This window comes from Pezoporus occidentalis, unplaced genomic scaffold, assembly GCF_034315485.1.
Source record: "Pezoporus occidentalis ecotype Australia unplaced genomic scaffold, CSIRO_AGI_Poc_V1 ctg65, whole genome shotgun sequence".
In the NCBI taxonomy this organism is placed as follows: Eukaryota; Metazoa; Chordata; class Aves; order Psittaciformes; family Psittacidae; genus Pezoporus; species Pezoporus occidentalis.
The window spans coordinates 809962-834588 of NW_026915998.1; the positions used below are offsets into that span (position 1 = coordinate 809962).

The following is a 24627-nucleotide window of genomic DNA, read 5'->3' on the forward strand; positions in this document are numbered from 1 at the left end:
TGCCTGCAGCCTGGAAAGTCAACACCTGGGCTAACTTGATTCATCCCAGTGGGGCTTCCTTATCATTCCTGCAGAGATGTGCTAATGGCCCCGCTGCCTGTGATCTGCCTCGCTCCTGACACTTCAGCCTGCAGCAGTAGTGAGACAGGAACTGTGAGTAGAGTTGGTTTTCCCATCACACACTGAATTCACTCCTGAAGGATGCCTGAGAGGCTGGGCTGAGGGTACTGGGTCTGCAGAGAAACTGTTCCCCTCCACTGGTCAGAGAGGTTTTCATTGCACCCCTGGGGGCAGACCAGGCCATCCAGAGAGGGGCTGGCTCTTTGGTGTGACGGATCCATTGCTCCTTCGCTATCCAACCCACACCATGACTTCCCCTCACACTCACTCCAGCCCCCTGCATAGTGATACTGGTTTCTTGAGCCTGTCAAGAAAAGGTCAAGATCTACTTCCCCTTTTGGCACAGGTTTGGACCGTACTCATGAAGCACAATCTCCCTGAGGAAAAATCCTGCCTATTACCATTGTTGCTGGAGTGTGGAGAATACCACCTGCACATGCCGAGACATCCCCTGCGTGACCAGTAACGTGGGCCCTGCCAGACCCCCTCTGAGCCCTTGGGGATGTTCTGGGATGCTCTCTGTTTCCTCCTGCATTCCTCTAAATCCCTACAGCCACGTGTCCCTGTAGCCTGTCTCAGGGTGACACGACCCAGAAAAGGAGTCCCCTGATGGCAGCCACTTAAGTTGGAAACACCCTCCACTCAGCAAGATGTGACTAAATGTGTTCCCGTAGGACTCCTGTAGGCAGAGAGCACCGTGACAGCCATCAATAAGAGGCATAGGTGAAGAGACAAAAGGAAACCATGCACATATACTTACACCAACATCACCAGCCAGGTCTTTCCCTGCTGTTGCCGCAGATGCTTTCTCGATGCCTCTTGTGTGCGTGTCCTCCCACATGTGCTAAGTCCGTGGCTGGGTGCCTTCCTCAGACCTCAGAGGCACCGAGTCCTTTCCCTAGGTCCCTGCTAGCTCTTGGCACTCCTCCCACCTCGCACCTCGAGGAGGCAGTTTTAACACTGTGCCACCTAAACTGAAGGCTTGTCACAGCTCTCTGGAGCTGCAATGTCACTCAGGAGGTTTGGGGATAGAGTTGGCCGGGTTGGTGCTTTGCCCATCTCCAGCCACTGATCCCGCAGATTTGATATTTCCCTATACAAAACACATTCAGTGTGAACACCTGCACGGAACACCAGCACGTAGCTGATGGTTGGCTCTTGTTTGACATCACTCTTTAGGGTCATTGATCATTTTGAGGGTGACTCACACCTGCAATCCACCCTCAAGGAAGAGCACAGCCGTGGCTGGTGGGACAGAGCTTGTCTGTAGGTGTTCTGGTCTCCTGCTGTGCCCTGATGCTCACTGCATCAGGCTGGTCACCTGAAAAGCTGCAACAGCAAAGATCCCTTCCTGATTTAGCACATCAGCAGAGCTGCCTGTGCAACCCAGACCTGACTAATGAAGGCATCAGTGTCCAAAGGCAGCAGGAGAGCAGTTCCTGGCTAAGTGCATACACTCATATTGGTCTCCAGAGCTAGGATGCTGGCCAAGGAGCTGCATCCCTGCAGCAGCACACAGGCTGTTCTATAAGGACCCAGAACTTAGCTGGCAGCAATTACAGGTCTTTACAAATGGCACCTCCTGGATCTGCTCTAGCAGCTACCAGAACAACACTTGCAGTGAGTGTTTAGGGACCAAGCTGACACCACAAGGCAGAGCTTACCCAAAATGGTTAGAATGGGTTCTGCAGGGAATGGAGGCAGAGGGGAGATGCCAGAGAAACCTTTCTCCTTTCTGATGCTGCAGAGCCCTGGGCGGAGGGAGGAGGAGGAAGATGAGGCAGGGGAAGGGGCTCGCACAGAAAGCAGAGGCTGAAACGTACCTGCCTTGATAATCTGAGGAGGGGGAGGCTGGCTGGGGGCCCTGGAGAATATCATCTTCTTGGAGTCCACCAGGAGACGGCAGTAGCCTGCGATCAGACAGGCGAAGTTGGTGGCTTCAGGCCATTCCATCAGCAGCACCAGTGGCTGGAAGGCAAGAGAGGTGAAGGCATGAGGGACACGCTGACACAGGACCAGTGCTCCCAAGGGGCTGTGCTGCAGCTCTGCATTGGTGTAACTGGTGAGCTGGCTGGCTCTTTGAGAACCCCCACCGGAGGGATGCATGTCCTTGCCCCAGCTCACCCAGCAAATCACTGTGCACAAGAAAGCGCCTCACTGCAGCTCTGATTCCTGCTGCTGACTTCCCTAAGGATGATGAAAGAGTTGGAGCCCCATAGGGCACAGGCTGTGTCTCCAGGGCCCCCATGCAACTGGCTCCTGATCATTTGTCTGCATGTCAATGCTCTAAGCAAGCACCAGGTTAACCATCAGGCTCCAGGGAGCTCAGGGCGTCTGTGCAGTCTCCAGCTGCCAGAACCCCTGTTTCATTGCAGCCGCCACATCACCCTCCCATAAACGAAGACATCTGCTTCCAGCAAGATACAGAAGGGGCAAAACCCCATGACAGGCTCCCTCAGCCACCACTCTGAGCACATTTAAACCTAACCCTTCAGAAAATGAAATCTGTGCTTAGGAGCAGATGGTGTCTTCTCTTTTAGGAGAGTATTTATTCGCACGCTAAAAAAGGTCTTTGCTTTAAAGAGAACAGAAAACCAGACACGATCTGTGTGCCACATATAACCTCACTGCACAATCTAGCGGCAAGCATTGCAACTCCCAACTCCCGGCGTGTCCCAAGTGGAGGGTTAGCTGGCCTGGGGAAGCTGTGGGGTGGGATCTGCTCTTACCCTCCTGGTGAGGTCCAGCACAGCTCAGTCAAGTGGTCTGTGCTCAGAGTCCTCAGCACTGCTCAAGGTGGATCCACAAGATGGAAAAACACTTGGCAGTGCCTTGAGTAAAGTTATTGCAGCTCTAGATCTCATCCGCCCCTTGCACAAAGCACCCTGGCTTTAAAGGAGCTTTGAACACGGGTACAGGGCTTATCTGAGGCAAGCGGGGATGTTTCGCTACTGCTGTTGCTCAGGCTGCCTTTGCTGCTGTGCTCCATCTCTTGCTCACTGTCAGCCCTCCAGGACTCAGAACTTGTTTACCACATCCAGGGCAAACCAAGCCTGTTTTAAGAACCATTCAAGCCTACACAGTGTGAGAAGCATTAAAGCTATTTTGGTGTTCTTGTTTTATAACCACAGCTGGTTCCTGGTACCCACTGGCCAGTTCTATGTTCTGCTTAACACTCGCTTTCTTAGGCCACCAAGACAACTCTGGCAAAGGAAGACCTGGCACATCACACTCTGGACCATACAGCACAATAAACATCAGCCATACCGGGGGCTGATTCCTCCTAGGGCCAAGGTAAAGAAGTTCCCACCTTGGCTGCTGTGCAGGAAGAGAAAGGGAAAGAAATAACCCAACATGGAAAGGAAATAACCCAAGAAGCAAACGTGCTCTGCTGAGAGGCTCTGCCCCTACCCGCTCAACAAGGCTCCTTCTGCACCATGGAAGATGATGCAGAGAGATGATGAGATGACACAGATCAAAGGGAAAGTATCAAGATAAAAAGGAGAGAAGAGATTCTCCACATAGCTCAAAGGAGGTGGGCATGCAGCAGTGAAGGGGGGTGACGCCTCTCAGGCCAGCTCCAGTCTTGACATAAGTGGTGAAATGAAACCATGTGTTCCAGTTCTGCTGTATGAAGCATCCTTAAAACAAGTGCCTTCTACACAGGGCTGAGCACTCTTGGGTGGGTTATTTAAGCCATCTTTTGAATAGAGACATTTGCACATTTTCCCCTATCTATGGAGCAGCAGTGAAGGCTTGAATGCTAGCAACAAGAAAGGAAGCGAACACTGAGGGCAGGGAGGCAATGGCTGATGAGATTAAGGAGAGACCAAGGTGGTTTAGAATTCCCTTTCAAAAGGAAACCCAGCGGGGGTAAATTCCATCACATGCGAGTCACACGCCACATGCTCAGCTCTTAGGGATGCTGAGCCTGAATGGCACCGAGCCATGGACCTTCATGACTGCTCTGTCAGTGCCCACTACTCAGTCCTTGTTTCCTACCTGGACACCAGCACCTCTGAGACCCAGCCCTATGTCCACCTCTGCTTCAGGATGCTCCCATCCATCCAGTGATGGGACTGTAGGTTCTTACTGGCAAGAAGCAGCCCCTCGATCAGTCCTCCTGATGAGAGACATGACTGAGCCACAGCCATCCAAACTGGTGTTTCCTGCCTACAGATAGAACACATGCAATGTACCAAGATGCCACAAGCTCCCTGCCAGGTCTCTGAGCAATCCCAGCCTCCAGACTGGCTTCCAGCAGTCATGCTGGGGTCAGTTGCAGCGCTCTGCACTGAAAAAGAGGAACCTTAAACTGATTAGCACTGCATCTTAGCGAGGGGTCTTAGAAATGATTACTCACATCCTGGCAAGCAGGCGGCGTGACAGTCCCTCTCTAATTGTCAGGCGCTGTAATATTGTTATTAGGGATTAAATCACTTCAGAGGCAGCTTGAAGTCATCCACCTGTGTGGCTGCCAGCATTCCAGTGAGCTTCCCATGGCCCAGGAGCCCACGCTGCGGGGGCTCCGTGTCCTGCTCATGGATACTGGCTGTTTAAAATGGCACTGAATGCAAGCAAAGCCGCTGCAGTTGGGCTGTGCATCCATCCCCACAGGCTTCGGTGGCTTCCCTGCTGCTCTCTAACAGAGGTCTGGCTGAAACCCCTTCCCCCATGGGGTTACAAGGCTGAACCTCTCTTCCACCCACCGAGGTAGCCCTGCAAAGCCTGCAGCATCTCACCTGCCTCCGAGACTACTCCCACCCTGCTGCCACATCTCCCTCGAAATGGCCAACAGATCTGGAAGTGATTTGTGGGGTCAAGAGGCAACACAAGCACGGCAGCCCCATTTCCTTGGGAAATCAGGCCGCAGGGAGGAGGTGTGAGGGACGGCAGCTAAAGGAGGTGTTATTTTTAGACATCAGCAGTCTTGGTCACCCTGTTTCATGCAGGCAAGGCAGATTTGATCTCGTGGAGACAGGCGAGCTGAGCAAACATCGACTTTCCCCACAGTCGCATGAAGAATTTCCAGCTGATGTTGCTAAGGGTTTATGGTGAATTCAGGGCAGCTTTGCTCTAAGTGACAACAACACAGGACTGTAGCCTGTGGTTTGGGTTTCCTTGTGATACCCATGTCTTGGGGCAAACAGGATTGACCTCTTTACTTCGGCAGCACTCTGCAAGGAGCAGTGAGGGCTGTCGCCTGGGGTCAGTGTTGGCTTGGTCCCCAATGGGCTAGGGCTCACACAACATCCCTGCCTCCCCCTGCCATTTCTTTAACTCACTGCCCAACCTCAGCCAGAGCTGACAAAAAGGCACCAACCTGAAAGCGTGACTCTTCATTGGTTTTCTAAACTCAGTGGTGCAAGAGAGCAGAGAGACTTCTGCAGGCAGCAGGAAGGCAGGGAAGGATGCAGCAGGGGCAAAACCAGTGTCTTTCTTCCATAGCCTGCTCCCTGCCCCGTCAGCATCGAGTTTCTGGGAAGTGGCCAGAGTACCTCTTCCCAGCTGTTAATCAGGAGATGGTGTTAATAACCAACAGGGACAAGCTATTAATGAGGATAACCCCATCATGCACTCACTGATGCTGTGTGTCTCATGCCAACCGGCACATCCTCTTCCTCCTCCTGACCGGCATGTTCTCACTGTGACAGCAGTGGGGCTCATCCCTAAGCAGCCCCTAGAGCTCTGCTTTCCTGGGGTGCCAGAGCAGGAATACTGTCTGATTTTTGTCAGGGCAGCAGTACCTTGAGGATGAAAGCTGGTTTTACACAGAAGCAAACTTATGGGGATAATCCTACTTTCAATGCCTCTTCCAAACATCAGATTCCCAGCGAGATGCACATGTAAAGGTTCATCTCTGACCTGTAGTATGCCAACAAGAAGCATATTTTAAAATGCTCTTCCTACATCTAAACGTGTAACACCAGCCTGAAATTACTGATGCTTTGATCTTGCAGTCATACTGCTTTGCTGGGTTTTCTAGTCCTAATGAGAACAGGACTTAAAACTTTTCACTTTAAGTTTCCTGCTTGGCAACCAGTCTCTCTGGAATGTAAATCACATACATTTATGCTGGATATGAGAGATGAGTTTTCCATTAGCTTATTAAGGATATAGTGCTTTTTCTCTGATATGCCCTGCCTTTAAATCAAAACTCAATGTCCTTCTGGAGGATATTCTCTTATTCAAAGGTGCAGGTTTCACAGAAGAATGTCTGGAGGAAGTTTTATGGCCAGGGTTAGGCTACAGGACCTTAACAGTCCTCATATTTAAATTAATTTATGACCCAATCTATGCATGCTATAACCCTTAAGCTTATATGCATTTCCTTTTAATCTCCCCACTTTATCATGTACTTTGGGTCATACCCTGCTTCCTTTAGTGCAGTGCAGTAGAAGAGTGGGAGATGAATCTACATAATTTATGTTCCCTGGTTTACTTGTGGTGCACTGCCAAGTTTATATTTAATAATATATGCATCCAGGTCTAACAAGACAGCAGTCGATTCTTCACTTGTATGTTGACCTTTCTTTCCCTCCCTTTAGCACTATTAACTCAGCTCTATCAATACCAGGCTGTTTGTGATTAGGACCATTATTTCCCATTTGTTGATCAATAAACCTCCTGCCTTGGTTAGCAGCAGCCCTTTGGGTTTCTGCAGCAGCATCTCCTTAGGGTCTGAGCAGCTGCCACCTCCACTGGGTGATACCCTCCTTGTTCCCTGCATGGTCCCATCACAGCGGATGGAGAGGCACCTCTACAGACTGCAGGGTTGTAGGTGCCGCTTCCCATCTACTGCCATGGTGCTGCTGTGTCCATCATACACCTTTCCATCTTGCTGCACCCTGGCCAGGCTTTCATCTCCCCCATGGCTATTCAAAGGGTTTGTGCTCTTCCTCGTGGGATTTCCAGTGAGCAGAGCCCGCTGGCACTTTTGGCATCCTCCATGCTCCCCATTTGTTGGAGCAATTATCAGGAACACCAGGGTTGCAGCACCACCAGCCTGTGCTCACACCCTCAGAGCTGGATGCCTGTTTTAAATGAACAAATAAACATTGGCCTTCCAGGCTTGGAAACTTACCCTCTCCACATGTTGTCTGATCAGCTCCTGTGGTGGGTGCCACGGGCAGTGCAGGGCTGGCACATGCACTGGTACGTGCTTTGCTTTACATCCCGCTAGAAAGGCTCTGTGAGGGGGAACCACATCCACCCCTCTCAGCCCAGGTGCTGAGCCAAAGGAAGCCTTAATCCTCTGTCCCGCGACATGACAGTGTTTCAGACTGACTTAATGCAAATAAAGATTAATGCAGCTTCTAGGCCCATCATCACTCCAAAGCTTCACAATCTTAGCGAGGGGAGAAATCTGATGGGCTTTAGCTCTCGCTTGCATGAGTAACGCTGTCCTCACCTGCCCTTGTGCCCTGATGGGGCTCCCCACCATTGTCACACTACAATTTGGCATGGGTGGCCGATGGGCAGGACTCAGCTCCTGCCACAGGGAGAGGAGAAGGCTGCACCCCATGCACAGCAGCCTGTTGTTTCCGTGGCAGGCTGGATGCCCCTGGAACACCAGCATCAACAGCCGGATTCCAGGCACAGCAGCAGCCGGGGACCGTTCTGAGTTAATTTTCCCTTTGTTTTCCTGTGATCCGGGCTGACGCGCCGGCTGGCTGCAGGCCCTGCCAGGAGACAGGGAATCAATTACCCCCATGCCTGGGATTGAATTGCACTTGGCGAGCGACCAGGCGCTGTGGGCTCCTGCCCTGCAGCCCAGCGCGGGGACCAGGCGCAGCGCCTCTGTTCAACTGCAGGCAGTGGTCCAGGCGCAGGCGATCCGCCTGCGTTCCTCGCTCATTCCCATTCGGAAGGCTTCGGCAGCTTTCCTGCCCATGTCAAGATGTTAATGATGAAAAGCCCGCTGGTGTGTGGCTGTGTGAATCAAAGTGCTCCATTTGAAAAGGCACTTCAGTAAGAATCAAACCTTTGCTGCACAGCCAGGGGTCTGAGCTGGTGGAGCCACCCAGATGGACATCAGCAGCTGGCTCTGATGTGCCCATGGAGCTGAGCAGCTCTCCCCATGCCTCCTGCACTGGGGACCTTGGGGAGGCACAGTGAGCAGCAGCCCCTTCACCCCCTCCGCACCCCATCAGCACTGATGCCCGGCAGGAGATGCTGACACTGCCTTTCCCAGGATGCTGAGAGGTAGAAGAGGACTTCCCAGTCCTGTACTGGGGAGGAAGGGGGATGCACACCTGGAAGCCCTATTCTGAGATGGCACAGGAGCATTGGCTGCTCTCAAATGCTGGTCCCAGCACTCAGAGGAGGAAGCCCCTGGGAGATGAAAGCCTCTGGGGCCCAAAGGCCACCCAGACAAGCTGCGTTTACGCACAAAGATCACAGGAGACACCGTGTGCCACCACCCTGTCCCGAGTGAATTTATGAGCTCCAGAATCAATACTCAAACACCAGCAAGTCCAGAGTGCAGGAAGAAGAGCAGAGAAGCAACAGCCCCAGCAGAGAGGGGACTTTGCCATGTGGGAATGACCACACGATCCTGCAAAACACCCGCGCCACGGCAGCAGCTGGGGAAGCACCATCCTGTGCTGTGAACCTTCCCAGCAGCCCAAGCACAGCTGCCCCATTCCATCTGTGGCTGTTGAGGTGGGACTTGCTCCTCTCATCCCAGCAGCTCCCCGGGACATTGCAGGGAACAAAAATCCTCCTTGGACCCAGCAACAGAGGTCTGGACGCTTTGGTTCCTCTGCCCTGAGGTTGCACAGCTCCTTTATGAGGGGTCCTGCTGGCATTTGTCCCCCTCCTTTCCACCCTTGCAGTGGCAAAGAGCTAAGGAAAGCAAAGCAGAGGCACCAGCCCCGCATTTGTATCCCAAATGGGCTGTTTTAAATAGAAACCAAAGCCCAGGATGGAAAAGCTCCAAAACAAACCAATTTAGCACCCAGTGAACAATTTATAAGACAAACACTGTTTCTTCTCCTTCTGAACTAAATGCAGATGATTTATGGTCTCCTCAAGCCTGCTTGTTACCTGGAAGTCTGCCCCAGCTCCTTCCCACCAGGTATGTCTGGGCTGCAGCTGCAGACCAGCAGCAGATAAGGATGTTTGGGCAGCACTGGCTGGTGTGATCCCAGCTGCTCCATGACTCCCTTTTGTTAATCCTTATGATCAACTACGCAGCATCAATGACCCTGGTGCTTAGCAATGCAAAATGGCTTTTCTGCACAAATCCCTTGTCTGTCATTGACCATTTCCACAGTAACCTAGCTGTGACAGGCTGATGCCACCCCACCGACCCAGGCTGGCACCCCTGCATCCCTGCTGTTACCTGTGGAATGGACCAGAGCTGCCCCAACACCAGCATCCCGCAACGCAGCACCAGGCATCACAGTGCAGGGGCCACAGAGGGACCAGATTTAATTGAAACCCAGGGCTTTCATCAGGAACACGAATAACTGCAGGAGGCACGTTAGTGCTGTGACGTAAGGGATATTTTGCCTGTTTTTTCTTAGCCTGCCCCATCCATCGCTGTCCAGCAATAAATGCCTCATTTTGGAACAGTCATTCTGGCTTTAAAACCCAGCCCTTTGGACAATGGTTAAAATAAGACAGGTAACAGCAGACTCTACACTAGCCGAGGGCTGTTGAGCCTGCTGGCATTCCCAGATGGGATGCTGCTCTGCTCCAGGCAGGCAGAGTAGCTCTCGGTGGCTGTAGGCAGCCACTTGGGAGATAAAGTGCATGTGTGCATGACTGTGGGAAGCTGTTCATGAGCTGCCTTTCCTCCAGTAACTGGGATAGAGGGGACAAAGGGCAAAGTCTGCTCCTCCAGCAGGGAAAGGGCTGGTGGTGTTAGAGTTAATCACAGCCGCAGAGCATGGCTGCGGATCTGTGGGGAAGCCCTGTGGGAATCACCACCTGATTTACAGCAGACGGATGTCAGCATCACCTCAGCCTCCAGCATGTCTGCTGCTGCTGTGGCCACTGTCAGCCACACACCGCACTGCGCCAGCGCCAGCCACTGCTCTCTCCCATGCCACGAAGGGGATGGTGGCACCAGAGGGGTCCATGCACCCCGCCATGAGGTCAGTGTGCTCCCGGGGCTGAGCAGTGCTGCATGGAGCAAGGCCAGCGCTGGGCATCTCCCCATGCAGTACCAAGAGGCAGTGAGACAGTCATGGAGGTACATTACAGCAGGAACACTGGGCTCCAATGCTCACAGTGTGCCATGAGCAGTCAAACACAGGGTCATGACCAGACTGTTATTAGTATCGCAACTTAAACACACACATCCAAGGGATGTGGGCACCTGGAGGAGCCGAAAGGGTTACTGATGGTTCAGCTGATACCCCTTGGTTATACCTATTCTGTAAGCATTAAGCAGGAGGCTCCTGCACAGCCCAGGCAGTGAGAGCTACCTACCTAAGCTACAGTGGGGAGGTTGTAGGGTTTTGAAGGGCCAGGCACAGCAGGACACCAGGACTTCAGCTGGGCAATGAGTGACCTCAGTGGGTGCATAAGAGGGACTATTACAGATGTTAGAGTCGACCCAGTACCCACTGAAATGCAAAGCCTGGGTTTCGCCGATGAGGGGACAGTGGAGGCAGGGGGTGAGGATGCGCGCGGCTCTGGCAGAGGTTACTGGGGTGCTCCTGCAGAACTGCTGACCAGGCACAGCAGCAAGAAAACAGCCTTGGAGGAACTGATGGGCCTGGTGGGAGGAAGTGCTAAAAATCCACCAGGAGAGGAGGCAGCAGGAGAGTCCTAAATGAACCCAGCACAATTACATCTGCGAGGCTACAGCTGAGATAGATAGCACAAGGACAGGGCTGCAGAGAGGGCTGAGGCTTAGAGACCTTGCAGGAGATGAGGAAACATAAAGGCAGCCATAAAGCAGCCCAGCTTCATCAGCCTCTTGGTGTGGGGGAAAGTGACGAATGCAGGGGCAGCAAACCTGACCTACAGGCAAAGGCTTGCAGGGCTTGTGCAGATGCACCCTGTCTGCTTCAGGGAAGAGCTGGGTGCAGGGAGGCAGTGATGCTGAGAATGCCCTGGAGCAGGTGCACAGCTTCCTGCTTGTGAGTCTGCCCAAGACATTAACTGAGCAAAGGCCAATGGCTGATCTCCTTCTGCTGGACAAGAAGGCAGTAAAGCTCTTCCTGTAGTGCTGACAGACCTTCTGAGGGGCCTGGGAGCCAGGAGAGACAGAAGGCTGCATGGGGTGAGGAAGGGTGATGGGGCCTGAGCATGAGGATCAATTACCAGAACCAGCACTGCACCACACAACAGCTATCAGGGGATGGGAGGATGATAACACACAGGACCAGGAGGGCACATACATCAGGGAATGGAAGGACTTCTCTATGGGCTGAAGGGGAGCATAACAGAAGCAGGTGGCATGATACCTGAGAGCTGGCTTAATGGAGCCAGGGCCACCCATGCCAGGGCCACCCAGTGACCATTTCTCACATTCTGAGCCTGACACCCCCTGTCCCATCATTTCCAGTTCATTCAATGGTCCTGTGTGGCTTTACAAGCTCCACAAGTGGTGCTGATGCACAACCCCCCACCAGTCCTCTCGACTACCTGCACCCAGGCATAGCCATGGACTGCTCTTCTCCATCCCTGAGCAGAGGTGAGATGCTGACCTGCCTCCAAAGGGCCCTGCTACTCACCTGGGCTGTGTAACACCAAGGACCCTGCTCAAACCACTGGGTAAGTATTTGGGTCACAACCAGAAGGCCACCATGCACTGCACACCCGTGGTGTCAGCCCCTGCCTCTGCAGCGCGTGCAGCCAGGCAGGGGAGATGCCACAGACCACAAGCCCTGTGACCGCGATGTGGGTCCCTAGAGTCTCCAAGCAGATGCTCCAGCATGCACTGGTGTCCTGAACCCCCTCAGTAGCGAGCACCAAGCCCCCAGCCACAGCCTCTACACCAACCCCTCTCCCCTGTGGTACCCGTGCCTACCTTGGCATCCAGGATGCTCGTCTCCACGCGGGCCACCCCCTGGTTCTCCCTGAAGAGCTGGATCTTGCTGACCTTGCTGAACTCTGACAGCACCGTGGTGAGGTTCGTCTTCAGGTCGATGACGTGGCTGATGCCGTGCCGGGGTCCCACCAGCAGCGTGGTGGCTGGCTGCTTCTCGTCCTGGCAGCACAAACACACGGAGAGACAGACGGACAGGGGTGAACGAACGCACCCTGGGGCTGCGCCTGGCTCTGCCCATGGAGCCAAACCAGCTCAGCTGGGTCCCAGGTGGCTGTTACAGAGCAGGAGGAGAAGCTGGTGCTGTGAATCCCCCATCCCTGAGCCTCTCTGAGAAGCTCAGAAGGGTGTGCAGGATGCCAAGCCTATTTAAATATAAAGCACTGAACTGAGTGTCCACATGAAATATTCAGGGCTGCCGGTGTCACTACACAGAAGTAGGAGCTTGTTATAAATCTGCCTGATCTGACATTGCCTCTGAGAGAAGGAGGCAGAGGAGGGAGTGAATGCGTTTAGAAAAGCAGGAAGACTCAAGCCTTTGACTGAAAATAGAGATCTTTCTTGCTCTGGTCTGCCCAGGAAAGATGACCCTGCGGCGCTGAAGATGTGCCCTCCTGTCTGCAGGGGCTCCGAAGGCTTTTCTGGATGGGCTTGGACCCCAGCAGGGCAGAGCAAGAGACCAAAGGAAGCAGTTTCAGTGAGAGCCTCCCCTGCCCTGTTTCTTCCCTCCAGGACCAGCGCCAAGCACCTCCCAGCCCATTCTGCATTACCGTACCAGTCCCACTGTGTTGAAGAGGACGCCAGCAAAGGTGGGCAGCTCGTTCAGGATCCGCAGGTACTGCAGCTTCGCCTGGGCTGTGGAGACCTGACAAAACACATCACACAGGTGGTCACCATCAACATGAGGGAGGAGAAATGAGCCCCTAAGAACATGCAGCACATTGGCATGGGCTGTGCTGGCTGCCAGCCTGGGAGCTTGACATGTGGTGGAGGGACCAAGGCATCTCCCCTGGGCAGGTGCTGGGAGGTAACTTGGAGCAAAGGTAGAGCCGGGGAGGAGCCCAGATGCTTGATGTAAACCCCCCAGGGGATGTATAATGCCCCTAAAGATGTATATGGGGCTATATAGCCCCCACCAAGGTAGCTTTGATGGCTTCAGGGATGGAGGTGGTGGCTCAACAGCCTCCTCCAGAGCTTTCCAAGCCCAGAAGCAGAAATAACGATAAACACGGGCTTAATAGAGGTGTGCTGCTTTGGCCAAGCTGAGAGTCGGCTCCTGGCTGATCCCATTGCACCAATCCTCACTGCGGCCCCCAAAATCCAGATTCAGAAGTGGATTCAGGAGAGAGAGTGGTGCCTGGCTGTCACCCTGCGATTTATCCCCCATCCAACGGGACTTAAGCAGCAATCACAGGAGCCCCCAGGCAGCTGGGGACAATAGGATGTCCTGGGGCACAGGGCACGGTACCACCACCAAGCCCTGAGGGTCGGACTCACCTTGGTGCCGCCAGGCTGGCTCTGGTGGGCTTTGAGCTGCTGCGAGAGGGATTTCCGGAGGCTCTTCTCCTTGATGAGCTGCAGGAGCGAGGGGGGCAGGAAGGGCTCCAGGCCCCACTCCTTCCTGCGGGAGGGAAGTCACCAACCAGCTCAGAGACCCACAGAGCAGGGATGCTGCCCGAGAGCATCCCTTCGCCATCAGAGGGAGCCGCAGCTGCACCAGGGCTTCCTCGGTGTCACAGCGGAGCAGTGGCAGTCCCCAGCCTGGGTCCCCAAGGGGATCGGACCCTCAGTTAGTGTCAAAGCCACCAGCACCGGCCCGGGGAACGCAGCAGTGTTCCCATTCACCATCCTGGTAAGGGATGCAGGGCGAATCCCCAAACCTCTTTTGGGGGCCATCTCCCCCCTTCCTCCCTGTGTACACTGGGCAAGGCCAGCCTGCTCAGACAGACTCCGTAGGGATTAAAGACCACTGGGAAGCACAGGAGAGCTGAGCCATGGCTGCATGGCTTGGTGACGGGCTGTGATTATGCAGGCAGCATGCTTTCTCCTTGCCTCGGATGCCAGGCAGAAAATCAGCCTGGGTTCCCATGGAAATGATCCTGGGCTCGCAGCAAATATCCTCACCAGCCCTGGTGAGGCTGCTGTGTAAAGATGGATGTCACTGTGTGAGGGTCTTACACAGCTCCATGGTGGGACCAGGGACTGAAGTCACTGCTCACAAGCCTGGGAGCCACTGGTCAGCTCCAGAGGGGCTCCCAGGGCATCACTTGGCACCCCGAAACGTTGCTGGGAGCACCCCAGTTAACAGGGACTGAGCCGGAGCACAGAGAGGGGACCCAGAGGGGGCTGTGCGGCAGCATGGGGACAGGGAGCAGGACTCACTCCACGTTCTTGAGGGAGACCTTCTGGCTGGGGCGGGTGGCCGAGACAGTGATGTAGATGTGGAGGGCAGCCAGCCCCAGCAGCATCTCTGGTTTGGGGTCTGTGCTGAAGCGCTCTCTGATCACATCATTGCGGCTCTACAGGAGGGAGGAGAGGAGGCCTCAGTCATGGGGACGGAGCACCCATCGCCTGAGGGATGCTCTACAGGGCAGACTCATGGGCCATGAGCACCATCAGATCCCAGGTGAGTCCCCTACCTGGATGTACAGGTACTCGAATGCTGCAGGATCCCGGCGTAGCAGCTCCATCGGGTCCTTGGGGAAGAAGCTCACACGGAAAAGGCATCTCATGCCATGGTAGTGTGTCCTCTGTACAACCTGCGGCAGAAGGGAGCAGTGAGCCCAGGAGTCATGTACATTCAGATCCTGTTATCCTGGGAACAGCCCAGCTTTCCTTGGTGTGACAGCTTTGCTTGGGGCTGCAGTGGTTTATGCCACCAACACTTCCATCATGATCCCCATTTTATCCCTGGTCCCGTGCAGCACCAGCTTCCTGGCTCTCCTGGGCAGGCCAAAGATGTTCCTGAATGCTGTCTGTAGCTGCACAGCTATAGCATAGAGCATCTTCACTGTGCTGTCAGGGTGGGATGGGTTCAACCCTGGTCATCTCCCTCTTTGGCTACCCTCTGCACCCTGAGCAGGCAGGACCATGCCAGAGGCAAGGGGAGGCTCCACCACCCCACAGCACAACCCCAGTCAAGCCCCACTCTGGTGGCAGAAGAGCCTCCCTGTGCCCACCACCATTCCAGTGACCTTCCTGCACTTACGTGGGCCAGCGGCTGCTTGTCCTGGAGCAGCAGGAACCGGTGGCTCTGCTCCGGGCTGGAATACTCCAGGACCAGGGCAAAGTGCTCGATGTGCCTCAGGGACAGGCGGTCCTGCAATGTCACCATCACGTCCTGCAAACGCCATGGACAGGCTTGGGTGCAAGGCACAGGGTGGGAGCTGGCACCCCACTGACAGCTCCTTCCTCCCTGGCACCGAGGGCCAGTGCAGGATGAGGTCATGGAGTGCAGAGAGGGGCTGCAGGGTGGTACCCAGCCACTGCCAGATGTAGGGATATCACAGCAAGAGGTGACCAGAAGCCAGACCTCCGGTAACACTGCGGTGTTTGGAGGCTGCAGGGAGCCGTCCCCTGGTGGGGATGCTCACAGGAACATCCATCCTGCCTGGAGGGCAGCTTCACAGCAAGGGGGAAAGTTAGGAGCGGGAGAAGGACAGCAAAACCTCATCCATGCCAGCTGCAAAGCGTGAGCCTGGGGAGGTGCAGGGGCCATCTATCATGCAGTGGCAGTTCACAGCCAGGCAAGCACCGCTGCGGTTCTTGTGCAAGGAAGCAGGAGACAAGGAAAAATGTATGAGGCAGGCGGGAGGAGAGGAGCATCACGGAGCCATGCGGAGAGCGGAGGGGCCCACCTTCACGGTGGTTCGGCCATCGAACGTGAAGGATTTGATCTGCCCATTCTCCAGGAAAACCTTCAGCACATTAGGAATGAGGAGGAGAGCTTCTTTCTTCAACATGTCCTGGCACATGGGGCCGGCAGGAGGCGAGGCGAGAAGGATTGGGGGCACGGAGAGACAGAGGGAGGGAGGGGAGAGAGAATGAGCATCAGTGATGGGCCGGTTTCGGCATCCTCTGCTTCTCTGGGCTGATGTGCTAAGAGGCACATTTCCTTTGAAAACCCAGTGTCTGCTGATCCATCGGGAAGCAGCAGTTCAGAGATTGACACATTCACATCCCCAGCTCCCTGCAGCTGCAGCGGGAACAGAGCTTCCCATTCGGTCTGGCACATTCCAGATCCTGTCTCGCTCCCCTCCTGGTGTCCCAGAAGGGAGGGAGTGGCCAGGATGGTTCAGAACCAAACCCTTTTCCTGACCCGTAACCCAAGCCGAGCCCACCTGAACCCTGCCCATGCGCTGTGCAGGAAGGTGGGTGAAGGCTGATTTATGTAGCAAGAAGCGTTTCGATCAGATAACCATGTAATTGATTTGCTTAAAAATAGAATTTGCTACAAGCACTTTACAGAGTTGCATTTTCTGGTTTTGTTCTCTTCTTTTGCATGCTGCTTAATAAAACCTTCCTGCAATTAAGAGATAATGGCGCTGGGCTGCAATGCTGCTGCAGCGTAACAGCTTCCATTGCCACGCAACACCCTGGTCACCCTGCCCCATTCATGGGTGCTCCTGAAAAGCCTTTGGCACCAGGGTGGAAGCCACAGACTTTCCTTATGGCAGGCATCGGATGTCACCATTGGGTGCCCAGGGGGATTTGGATGGGACCAGGTTTCCGAGGACAGCTCCTGAGGCTCTATCCAGAGGATGTCCCCCCAGCACCATGAGTGTGCCCGAGGGCATCCTTGGGCTGCTCCCACTATGGAGCCCAGATCAGAGCAGAGGAGCCCTGTGCCCCCCAGGCTGTCTCAAGGGGGTGAAACCCAGAGGAAGGCAGGGCAGGACTTACTGGGTCTGTGTCGCCAACTGTCACCTGCTCTGAAAACCGGACCTTGGCCGGGTTGGATCTGAGCTTCGCCTTCTTGGCTGCGCTGATGAAAGCAGATTTGGGAGACTGGAAAGAGAGCACCGGGTAAATCACCTGCCTGCCCTCAGTGGTGCGGGGGAAGCCAGACATAGGGCGGAGAGAAAGCTGGGATGGGGAGCGGGCAGCAAACCATGAAATGGGGTTGGGAAGAAAATCCCCTCCACTGTGCTTGTACAGCGCTGCAGGCAGCGCCAGGATGATGAGCAGCAGCCCCTGAGGTCACACCAGCACCCTCAGTGTGATGGGGGGCCTGCACCCCCAGTGCCTGGCACCCTCTATGCAGGCTGATCTCCAGCACACAGAAGCCAGGGCTTGCTCGGAGGCATGGGTTTGGGTGGGAGAGATGAGCACTGGTGTCAGCTGAGCAGGGCCATGAGGAAAACAGAGCTCTTATGGAGCCCAGCACTGATGGAGCAGCACTAGGTGCTGGCATCTCCCTCCCAGAAAGAAGCAAAGCGCTCCCACTTGTCTTCACCAACATCAAAGGGCTCAGTAGAGCAGAAATGATGCCCTGCCAACCACTGCTGCTTCGTGACAGTTCAGTCTGCTCCAGTGCCACTGGTGCTGAGCCCTAGGGCACCAGTGCCACCGCCTGCTGCACTGCTTATGGCTGAGCCAGCCAGGAATGGCACATCCCGCTCTATCGCCCCTGGCATGGTGGGTCACTTCAGACATGAGTGCCCTCAGCAAACTGCATGGGTCTGGGGACATTTTTCCTCCCTTCCTTCCTACTTCCTTGCAGTGACAAGGGCAGGGATATGGCTGCATGGCCACACCAACCCTGCAGGGCCATGGCAGCACTCAGACCCAATAGCTTGGAAGAGCCTTGGTGTGGTGGGACACCAGCCCGACACCTCAGCTGAGCTCCCCGGGGCCTCCAGAGATCCCACCTCAGTCTCCCAAATGGCTCTTATCCCCTGTCCTGGCTCCCCTGGGGCTGATCATGGCCCCTCCAGTCTCACCTGGTGGGTGTGCAGGACCGTGAGGATGATGAAGTCCTTGGCCTTCCTGCAACAGAAAGGAGAGATGAAGGTGGATGGGACCTCATGGTGGTGGACCTCAACACGTGCATTTGGCTATCAAGAGAGAGCATCCCACCCTTCCCAGCCCAGTGGCGGCCGTGATCTTTGTGGTGCCCTTTGGGTGCTTGGTAACACTGCTGTGGGTGCTCTCCCAGTGCTGTCCATCTCTTGGTCATCTGGGAACAGGTACAGCACTTGCCCCAAGGCACTCCCCCTGCTCAGACTGAGGCTTCCCCATCCCAGCAGTGACCACCACCAGTGACAGAGCAGCCTGGGGATGTGCACTGACCAGCTCAGCACGAGCCCCCTCCCCTGCACAGAGGCAATGCAGGATGAACATCGTCCTCACCTGACAAGCTCAATGAATCTCTCTCTGGGGGCTTCGCTCACATCCTCATCATTGATGGCCAAGATCTGGTCTCCTGGCAGGAGTTTATCCTCAGAGGGGCCACCTGCCAGGAGAGACGGTCAGGGCCAGCCCAGGCATCCCGGGCTGCGGGGCTGGGTTGAGGCAGGAGGGTCCCAAGCAACCCCAAAGCCTGTGGCCCACCGAAGGGAACAGGAACCCATGGAGGGGTCCCACCAAGGGAAGGTGCCGCCTTGCGCACAGACCCCCCCCCCACCGCACACCCTACCTGCTGCCACCGAGCGCACCACCACCGGCCTCTCGCTGCCGGCCACGAAGCCGAACCCGTAGCAGGGGTGGCGCTGGACCGTCACCTGTCGGAGCGTGTCCGAAGGCAGCTGCCCACATTCCATATCATCGCCGCCGCGCTCCTCCGGCATCACATGTCAGCGCTGCAGGGCAGAGGGCAGGCTGTAACGCACCCCGGCACCCCCCGCTCACCCCAGTGCCGCAACTCCTGCGTCTCTGGTGCGTGCTGGGGCATGCACAGACACCCCCGTCCAACCTTGCAGAGGGGCACTGCACCAGCCGCTTAGGCAGGGGGATGTAGGACAAGAGGTATCAGCTTCAAGCTGCACCAAGGAAGGTTTAGGTTGGATGTTAGGAACGGTGTCTTCCCCAAAGGGTGCTCAGGGATTGGAACAGGCTGCCCAGGGCAGTGGTGGGGTCACCGTCCTTGAAAGGGCTCACAAACAGTGTAGATGAAGCCCTCAGTGCCATGGGTCAGTGGTGGCCTTGGCAGTGCTGGGGTAAAGGTGGGACTTGATCTTAAAGATGTTTTCCCACCTAGTTGATTCTATGATTCTGTACTCATGGAGATACCCCCCCAGGGTAAACCATGGCATCCTCTCCCAGCGTCTCACCAGCCTGTCCTTGTCCCCACACCTCACTTCCTTAGAGGGCAGATCTGTGCGGGATAAACTCCTGGTGGTGTGACTCTAGCTATTACCTGGGGGATGCCACCAGGATGCAGAGGAGGTGCAGTCCTGGCATGGCTGGAGTGTCATCTCTCTGCCTGTTCTGCAGAGGTTGGCTTTTTCATGCCATGTAACAGAGCTCCACAATATCTGAGATGTGGACACAAGTTCAGCCAGTCTAAAACCAGGATTAAGGCCGGTTCAGCCACGGCTGTTGGCACTATGGCACAGTCTGTGCAGCCAGCCTCAGGACTCTTTGAAGCATTGACAGCCAGAAGATAGGAAGACCCAGGGCAAGGTCATGCCAAACCTGCCCTTTGCATCCCAGAGCAATGCCAGCCATGGCTCCAGGCCACTTGGCAGGGCTGCGAGCCTGCTATCAGGGTGCAATCCCAGCACCGTTGGGATGGCAGTACAGCACAGACAGATGGCAACGTGTATGGCCACAACCAGAAAAACAAAGTGATGAACACACCATTGTTTCTGTGCTGCTCATCGCTTCTTCCTGTCCAGACTATTTAGCCTGCTTAAAAAAAGATCTTTCTTGTCCTTTTGGCAACACATCAATTGTCCCGTCTCTTATCAGGTTAGGATTTGACGCATCATCCATCTAATGCAATCTGTCTGCATTTCCCACACCCCCTGCCTGCTCCCAGCACCGCACATTAGCATCCACTGCAGTGGGAAGAAGGACGGCACACGGGGCTGAAAGAGAACAGGAGCTTCTTTCACAACAGGAGAAGCTGTGGCTGCCCCATCCCTGGCAGTGTTCAAGGCCAGGTTGGACACAGGGGCTTGGAGCAAGCTGGAAGGTGTCCCTGCCCGTGGTAGGGGTTGGAGCTGGATGAACTTCAAGGTCCCTTTCAAAACAAACCATGCTAGGTTCTTACCTCTCCACATGAGCACACGTGCAGCTTTGGGGAGCACATCACTGCCAGGAAAGACAGTCCAGTGCTGCCCCTGATCCTCAGCTGAGCTGTGCAAACATCCTTTAAGGGAGTAGGGTCTGTCCCTGTCCCTGCTTCCTTGTCTCCCATGAGAGCCAGGAGACCTCAAGCATCGGGTGCCTTTCCCTGGAGTCAGGGATACAGCGCTGGCTGTGGATGAGTGGCACTCTGTGGTGATGGGATGCCACCACTGCCCGGCCCACACTGACCCATCCCTGCTGCCCAGCCAGATGGGTACCTGCGGCTTTCCCCTCCCTCATGTGGCGTCACATGGCTGGGGAAGCAAAACTGAGATCCGTGGAAGGGATGCTGAGGAGCAGAAGGATGCGGGCATCTCCTGGTGTGTGTGTGGGGGGGGGGGTCCCGCTCCCACCAGGAGTCCCAGTTGTGGCGCAGCACCTGGAGGAGCGGATTGCAGGGCTGGATCCATCACCGGGAGCGGGCAGCTGCAGGGCAGCGCAGGCAGGACCGTCTCCCCTGCGGCTGGCTCCGCACCGCGCCATTAGCTGCTCTGCTGCTCCCATGAGCATTCAGAAGAACAGCAGCAACAACAAAAACATCACACGATTCACCCAATTTTCTCAAACGCGCATTATCTGAAGCCATTGTCTGCAGCTGAAAAGGGGACTGAATGCAGCGCTGTGTCTCCACACGCCTGGCGTGGCCAGGGGAACGCCTGCTGCTTGCAGAGATGGAGCTGGCTGCCAAGAGACAGCACAGCCACCATGAGAGCTGCTGGCTTCTCATGGGAGGACTCCCCCTTCCCCAAACTGCCCACAGTAACTCCTGCCCCCTCATCCAGTCAAACCCCCTCAGGGCATGAACATGGGGATGAACCACAGGGCTCAAAGCACTGGGATGATTCAAGGATGTGACTGAGCTCAGTGTGATTGTTGTGGGGAAACCAGGGCAGGTGTTTGCCCAGCAAGTCACAGCCAAGTGGATGACAAATCCAAGCATACAGCTGTCCAGTTAAAGCTGTCGTGTCCCCACATCTGTCCTGCTCTGTGCAGTTTGGGTGTGGGTCTCACCACCGCTCCTCCCCTTGCTCAGCTGAATTACCATCAGGAAAGGTTAGCAGGGAAATCTTTGCGGCTTAAATGGACAAAAGGAAAAGAAAGCACATCTCATCTTAGCCACAATCAGCCTGCCAGAGGGAAGAGGGGAATAAAGAGCTGGATACCATCAGTAAAACTCTTAACCAGGCTCTTAAGCTGCTCCTCTCCTGATAAGACTTCCACACTGCAGATGCATTACCAGGAAATTAAATAACAGAGGACCCAAGTCCTTGTAAGCAGGATTTACCCACTCGTGGAGCAGCAGTATCGTGCTCAGCAGCAGGTACAACATGCCTTCTCTGGGCTGTGGCTCTCAACAGCCTTCCCACAGCAGCTGGCCCGTGCTGAGCCTGGGGCATGACCAGAGCAAGAGGTGGGAGAAAACCAGCATCAGGTAATGCTCTCCCTAACACTGGTGACTACACCTTGGCTACCCCCCAGGAGCCATTGCTTCCCTGAAGCCTGTTTTGTGTGTTTCTTCTTCCAATTCCTCAGCAGAGAAGTGCACTGGGGTGAACATCTCTTGCAATGAAAATGGCACAAGGGAAAATGGACTTGCCAGGAGAAGCTCCCTGCGGCCAGCAGCAGCAGGAACCCGTGGATGTGCCCCTGTGGGAGATGTCTGCTCCCCATCTGGCTTTTTACTGTGTCTCAACTGACACAGCATGAAGACACCCCCTCTCTTGGGGCTTGGACACCCATGCTACAGAGCAGGCTGAATCCAGAGCCCTCATTCCCATCCAGACAGATAAAGGCAGAGCAAGAGTTACTCCAAAAGCTAACATGTATGTCTTTAACATCCTACTGCAATGAATCCCCACTCCCTCCGAGCACTGGTTTCTCCCCTTTGCTTGTAGTGCTGAGTGTCCATCCTTGCTAGTGGGAAAAGACACCAGAACAAACCAATGCCACCTGACTGGGAGAAGCAATGGTCTCTATGTACCCAGAACACATGCACCATTTGCAGCTGCCTTTAAAAAGGATGGAACCACATGGAAACACATTCTGCAGGTGAAGAAGAGCTGAAAGCAGCTCCTAGGAAGGGGAATGGGTACAGAAAGGTCTTGAGCCCGCTGTGGAGGGGCAGTTTGCACAGATGGGCTGCAGGGCTGGGTGCCAGCTCTTCTCCCTCTTCCTCTGCTGCCATGAACACCCTGAGAACAAACAGAGCTTGTGGATTCCACTGCAGAACCATGCCCAGCTCCTCCATCTGCCGGGCTGCAGTTGGTGAGCGGCTTGCGAGGCGTGTGGGATCCTGAGCACGTGTGGCAGTGGCAGGAAATGCCGGGGAACAGGCCAAGAAGTGTTTTTATGGGGAGCATATGGCAGCTCCAGCCTCAGATGCTGGTTTCCATCTCAGACAGAGCCTGCGGGGCTGCCAGGGTGCATGGGGACCAATGGCAGGGGCACAGGCAGAGCTGGGATGTGCAGCTCTGCTCCATCAGCCCCACACTTCTGCACCCAGCATGTACCCAGTCACCTTGGAAGCTGCCATTTGGACCATGTTAACACGTCAGAAGTCCCCACCAAGGGTAAAGAGATGCTGCACTTCCAGACCCCCATGAGACTGCTCAGCCGTGCTTATGCGCAGTGGTTGATGGCTCAGGAAAGGCTGCCCTTGCTTTAGCAGCAGCTAATGCTGGCTGAAGAGTGCTGGACCAAGGGGTGCCAGCCTGGCTGAGACCAACACTAACAGCCGCAGAATGACCCAGACCTTCACAGACCCAGCCTGGAGACCTGCAGTGTACAGCTCTGCCATATGGCCCAGGGCTTTAACCCGTGCTCCAGCTCGGATCTGCTCTCAGCATTAGGAAGCAATTTAAAACTCAGCAGAGCAATTCAAAAGGTTTCCTTTGCTGCTGGCGCTGGGTCTGTCCTGAGCTGGCAGGTACACCAGGTATGCTGCTGGTACAGAGGCTGGGTGCCAGATAGCAACTGTGAGGGCAAAAATACCCTGTGCGTTCAGCACAGGAGCAAGCGGATGGTGAGCAGCATTCCCCAGCACGGCTGGAGCTGAACTGCCAAAGGCAGCTGTAAATAACAAAGGCATAGCCAGGCTCTAGGCAGCAGCCACAGCTCTGCTGCTCAGCCTGTAGCCTTTCAAACAGCCCTGGCACCCCTGCTAGGGATAAGAGGGATGGAGGCCAGGTGGGAATGCCAGGACCTATGATACCACAGGGGTGGCTGAGAGGGATGGAGAGGGGCTCAGCCTTCCCTGGCAACAAGTGGGACCAGCCCAACTCAGTGCTGCATCTTGAGGGTGAGAGAGGCCATTCCCAAAGGAATGCTGCTTGTTAATGGAAAATACAGCATGAGCACAGCTAACAAAGACCATGCACCCAACCTAACACAGGGAGAAAGTGTCCTGAAACAAGCCCTGTGAGACAGCCAAAAGTACCACTGGGAATCTAAAGCCAAACCTGAATCACACCTTCCACAGGCAAACACAAACATGGTCTTCCCCCTCTAAGACTTGGGCTCTCCAGCCTAGAAAGGCTAAGAAGAAGAGGGACTGTGATGGGGACCCTAAAACCAGCCTGACATGGGGCAAGGAGCTGGCCCTGCATGAGAACTGGAGGAGGTTTAGCATGTGGAAAAGGCAGGACTTGGCCACCCAAGAGCAAGTTAATCCCTGGAGCCCACTGCTCCAGCGAGGGGAGGCTGTAAATCCAATTGGGTTTGAAAAGCAATTTCCAGCTACTAAAGCCAGAGGTCCCCAGAATTCCCATGCTATAATTTGTCAAATCCTGTGAGAGTTGACACCAGGAAGTGTGTGATCAGGATGAGCCCTCTCCCTCAATACACAGTGGGAAGGGCATGCTGTGTCCCGGCACAGCGAAGGGACACGTACCCACCTGTGTGTGTCAGGCCACTGGCATGGGCTCCCCGGGGCACATGTGAATGTGGCAGAGATGGGACCCCACTTGCATGCGCCAGGTACAGTCAGGAGGTACCAGGGCTCCAGGGCAGGCGTTTGGCAGCGGCACCACGGGGCATTGGGTACCTGTGGGAGCAAAGGATGCTGAGCGTGAGATGGAAGAGAGCCTCCACTGTGTCTGCACACACACAGACTGGGAGAGGTTGGGGTGCTGAGCACCCTGTCTGAATGCCCCCCAAAGACAGTGGGTTGCTTCATTTATGTGGGTTTTCTGACTGCTGCAGCCGCTGTT

General features: G+C 55.1%; 2 protein-coding genes across 6 annotated transcripts in view; one reads left to right on the forward strand and one right to left on the reverse strand.

Annotated features, from left to right (window-relative positions):
• The window catches only part of FRMPD3 (FERM and PDZ domain containing 3), a 53059-nt gene that overhangs the window by 7110 nt on the left and 21322 nt on the right, over positions 1–24627 (reverse strand). For 2 of the 4 annotated variants that reach the window (XM_062640514.1, XM_062640515.1), the window contains exons 3-15: positions 24313–24461; positions 18765–18927; positions 18479–18581; positions 18070–18115; positions 17030–17134; positions 15985–16092; positions 15336–15467; positions 14767–14886; positions 14510–14646; positions 13625–13748; positions 12903–12992; positions 12110–12289; positions 1944–2088 (exon numbers count right to left, since the gene is read on the reverse strand). In XM_062640514.1, the coding sequence (XP_062496498.1) occupies positions 1944–2088; positions 12110–12289; positions 12903–12992; positions 13625–13748; positions 14510–14646; positions 14767–14886; positions 15336–15467; positions 15985–16092; positions 17030–17134; positions 18070–18115; positions 18479–18581; positions 18765–18915 (1441 nt within the window). In that variant the 5' untranslated portion in view covers positions 18916–18927; positions 24313–24461. Of the gene's footprint in view, positions 1–1943; positions 2089–12109; positions 12290–12902; positions 12993–13624; positions 13749–14509; positions 14647–14766; positions 14887–15335; positions 15468–15984; positions 16093–17029; positions 17135–18069; positions 18116–18478; positions 18582–18764; positions 18928–24308; positions 24462–24627 lie in introns of those variants that run through there. The other 2 variants (XM_062640512.1, XM_062640516.1) reach the window with 2 other exon arrangements.
• PRRG3 (proline rich and Gla domain 3) overlaps positions 10213–24627 on the forward strand; it is a 116612-nt gene continuing 102197 nt past the window's right edge. For both annotated transcript variants that reach the window (XM_062640530.1, XM_062640535.1), the window contains exon 1: positions 10213–10223. The gene's annotated coding sequence lies outside the window, so the exon portion shown is untranslated. The remainder of the gene's footprint in view (positions 10224–24627) is intronic.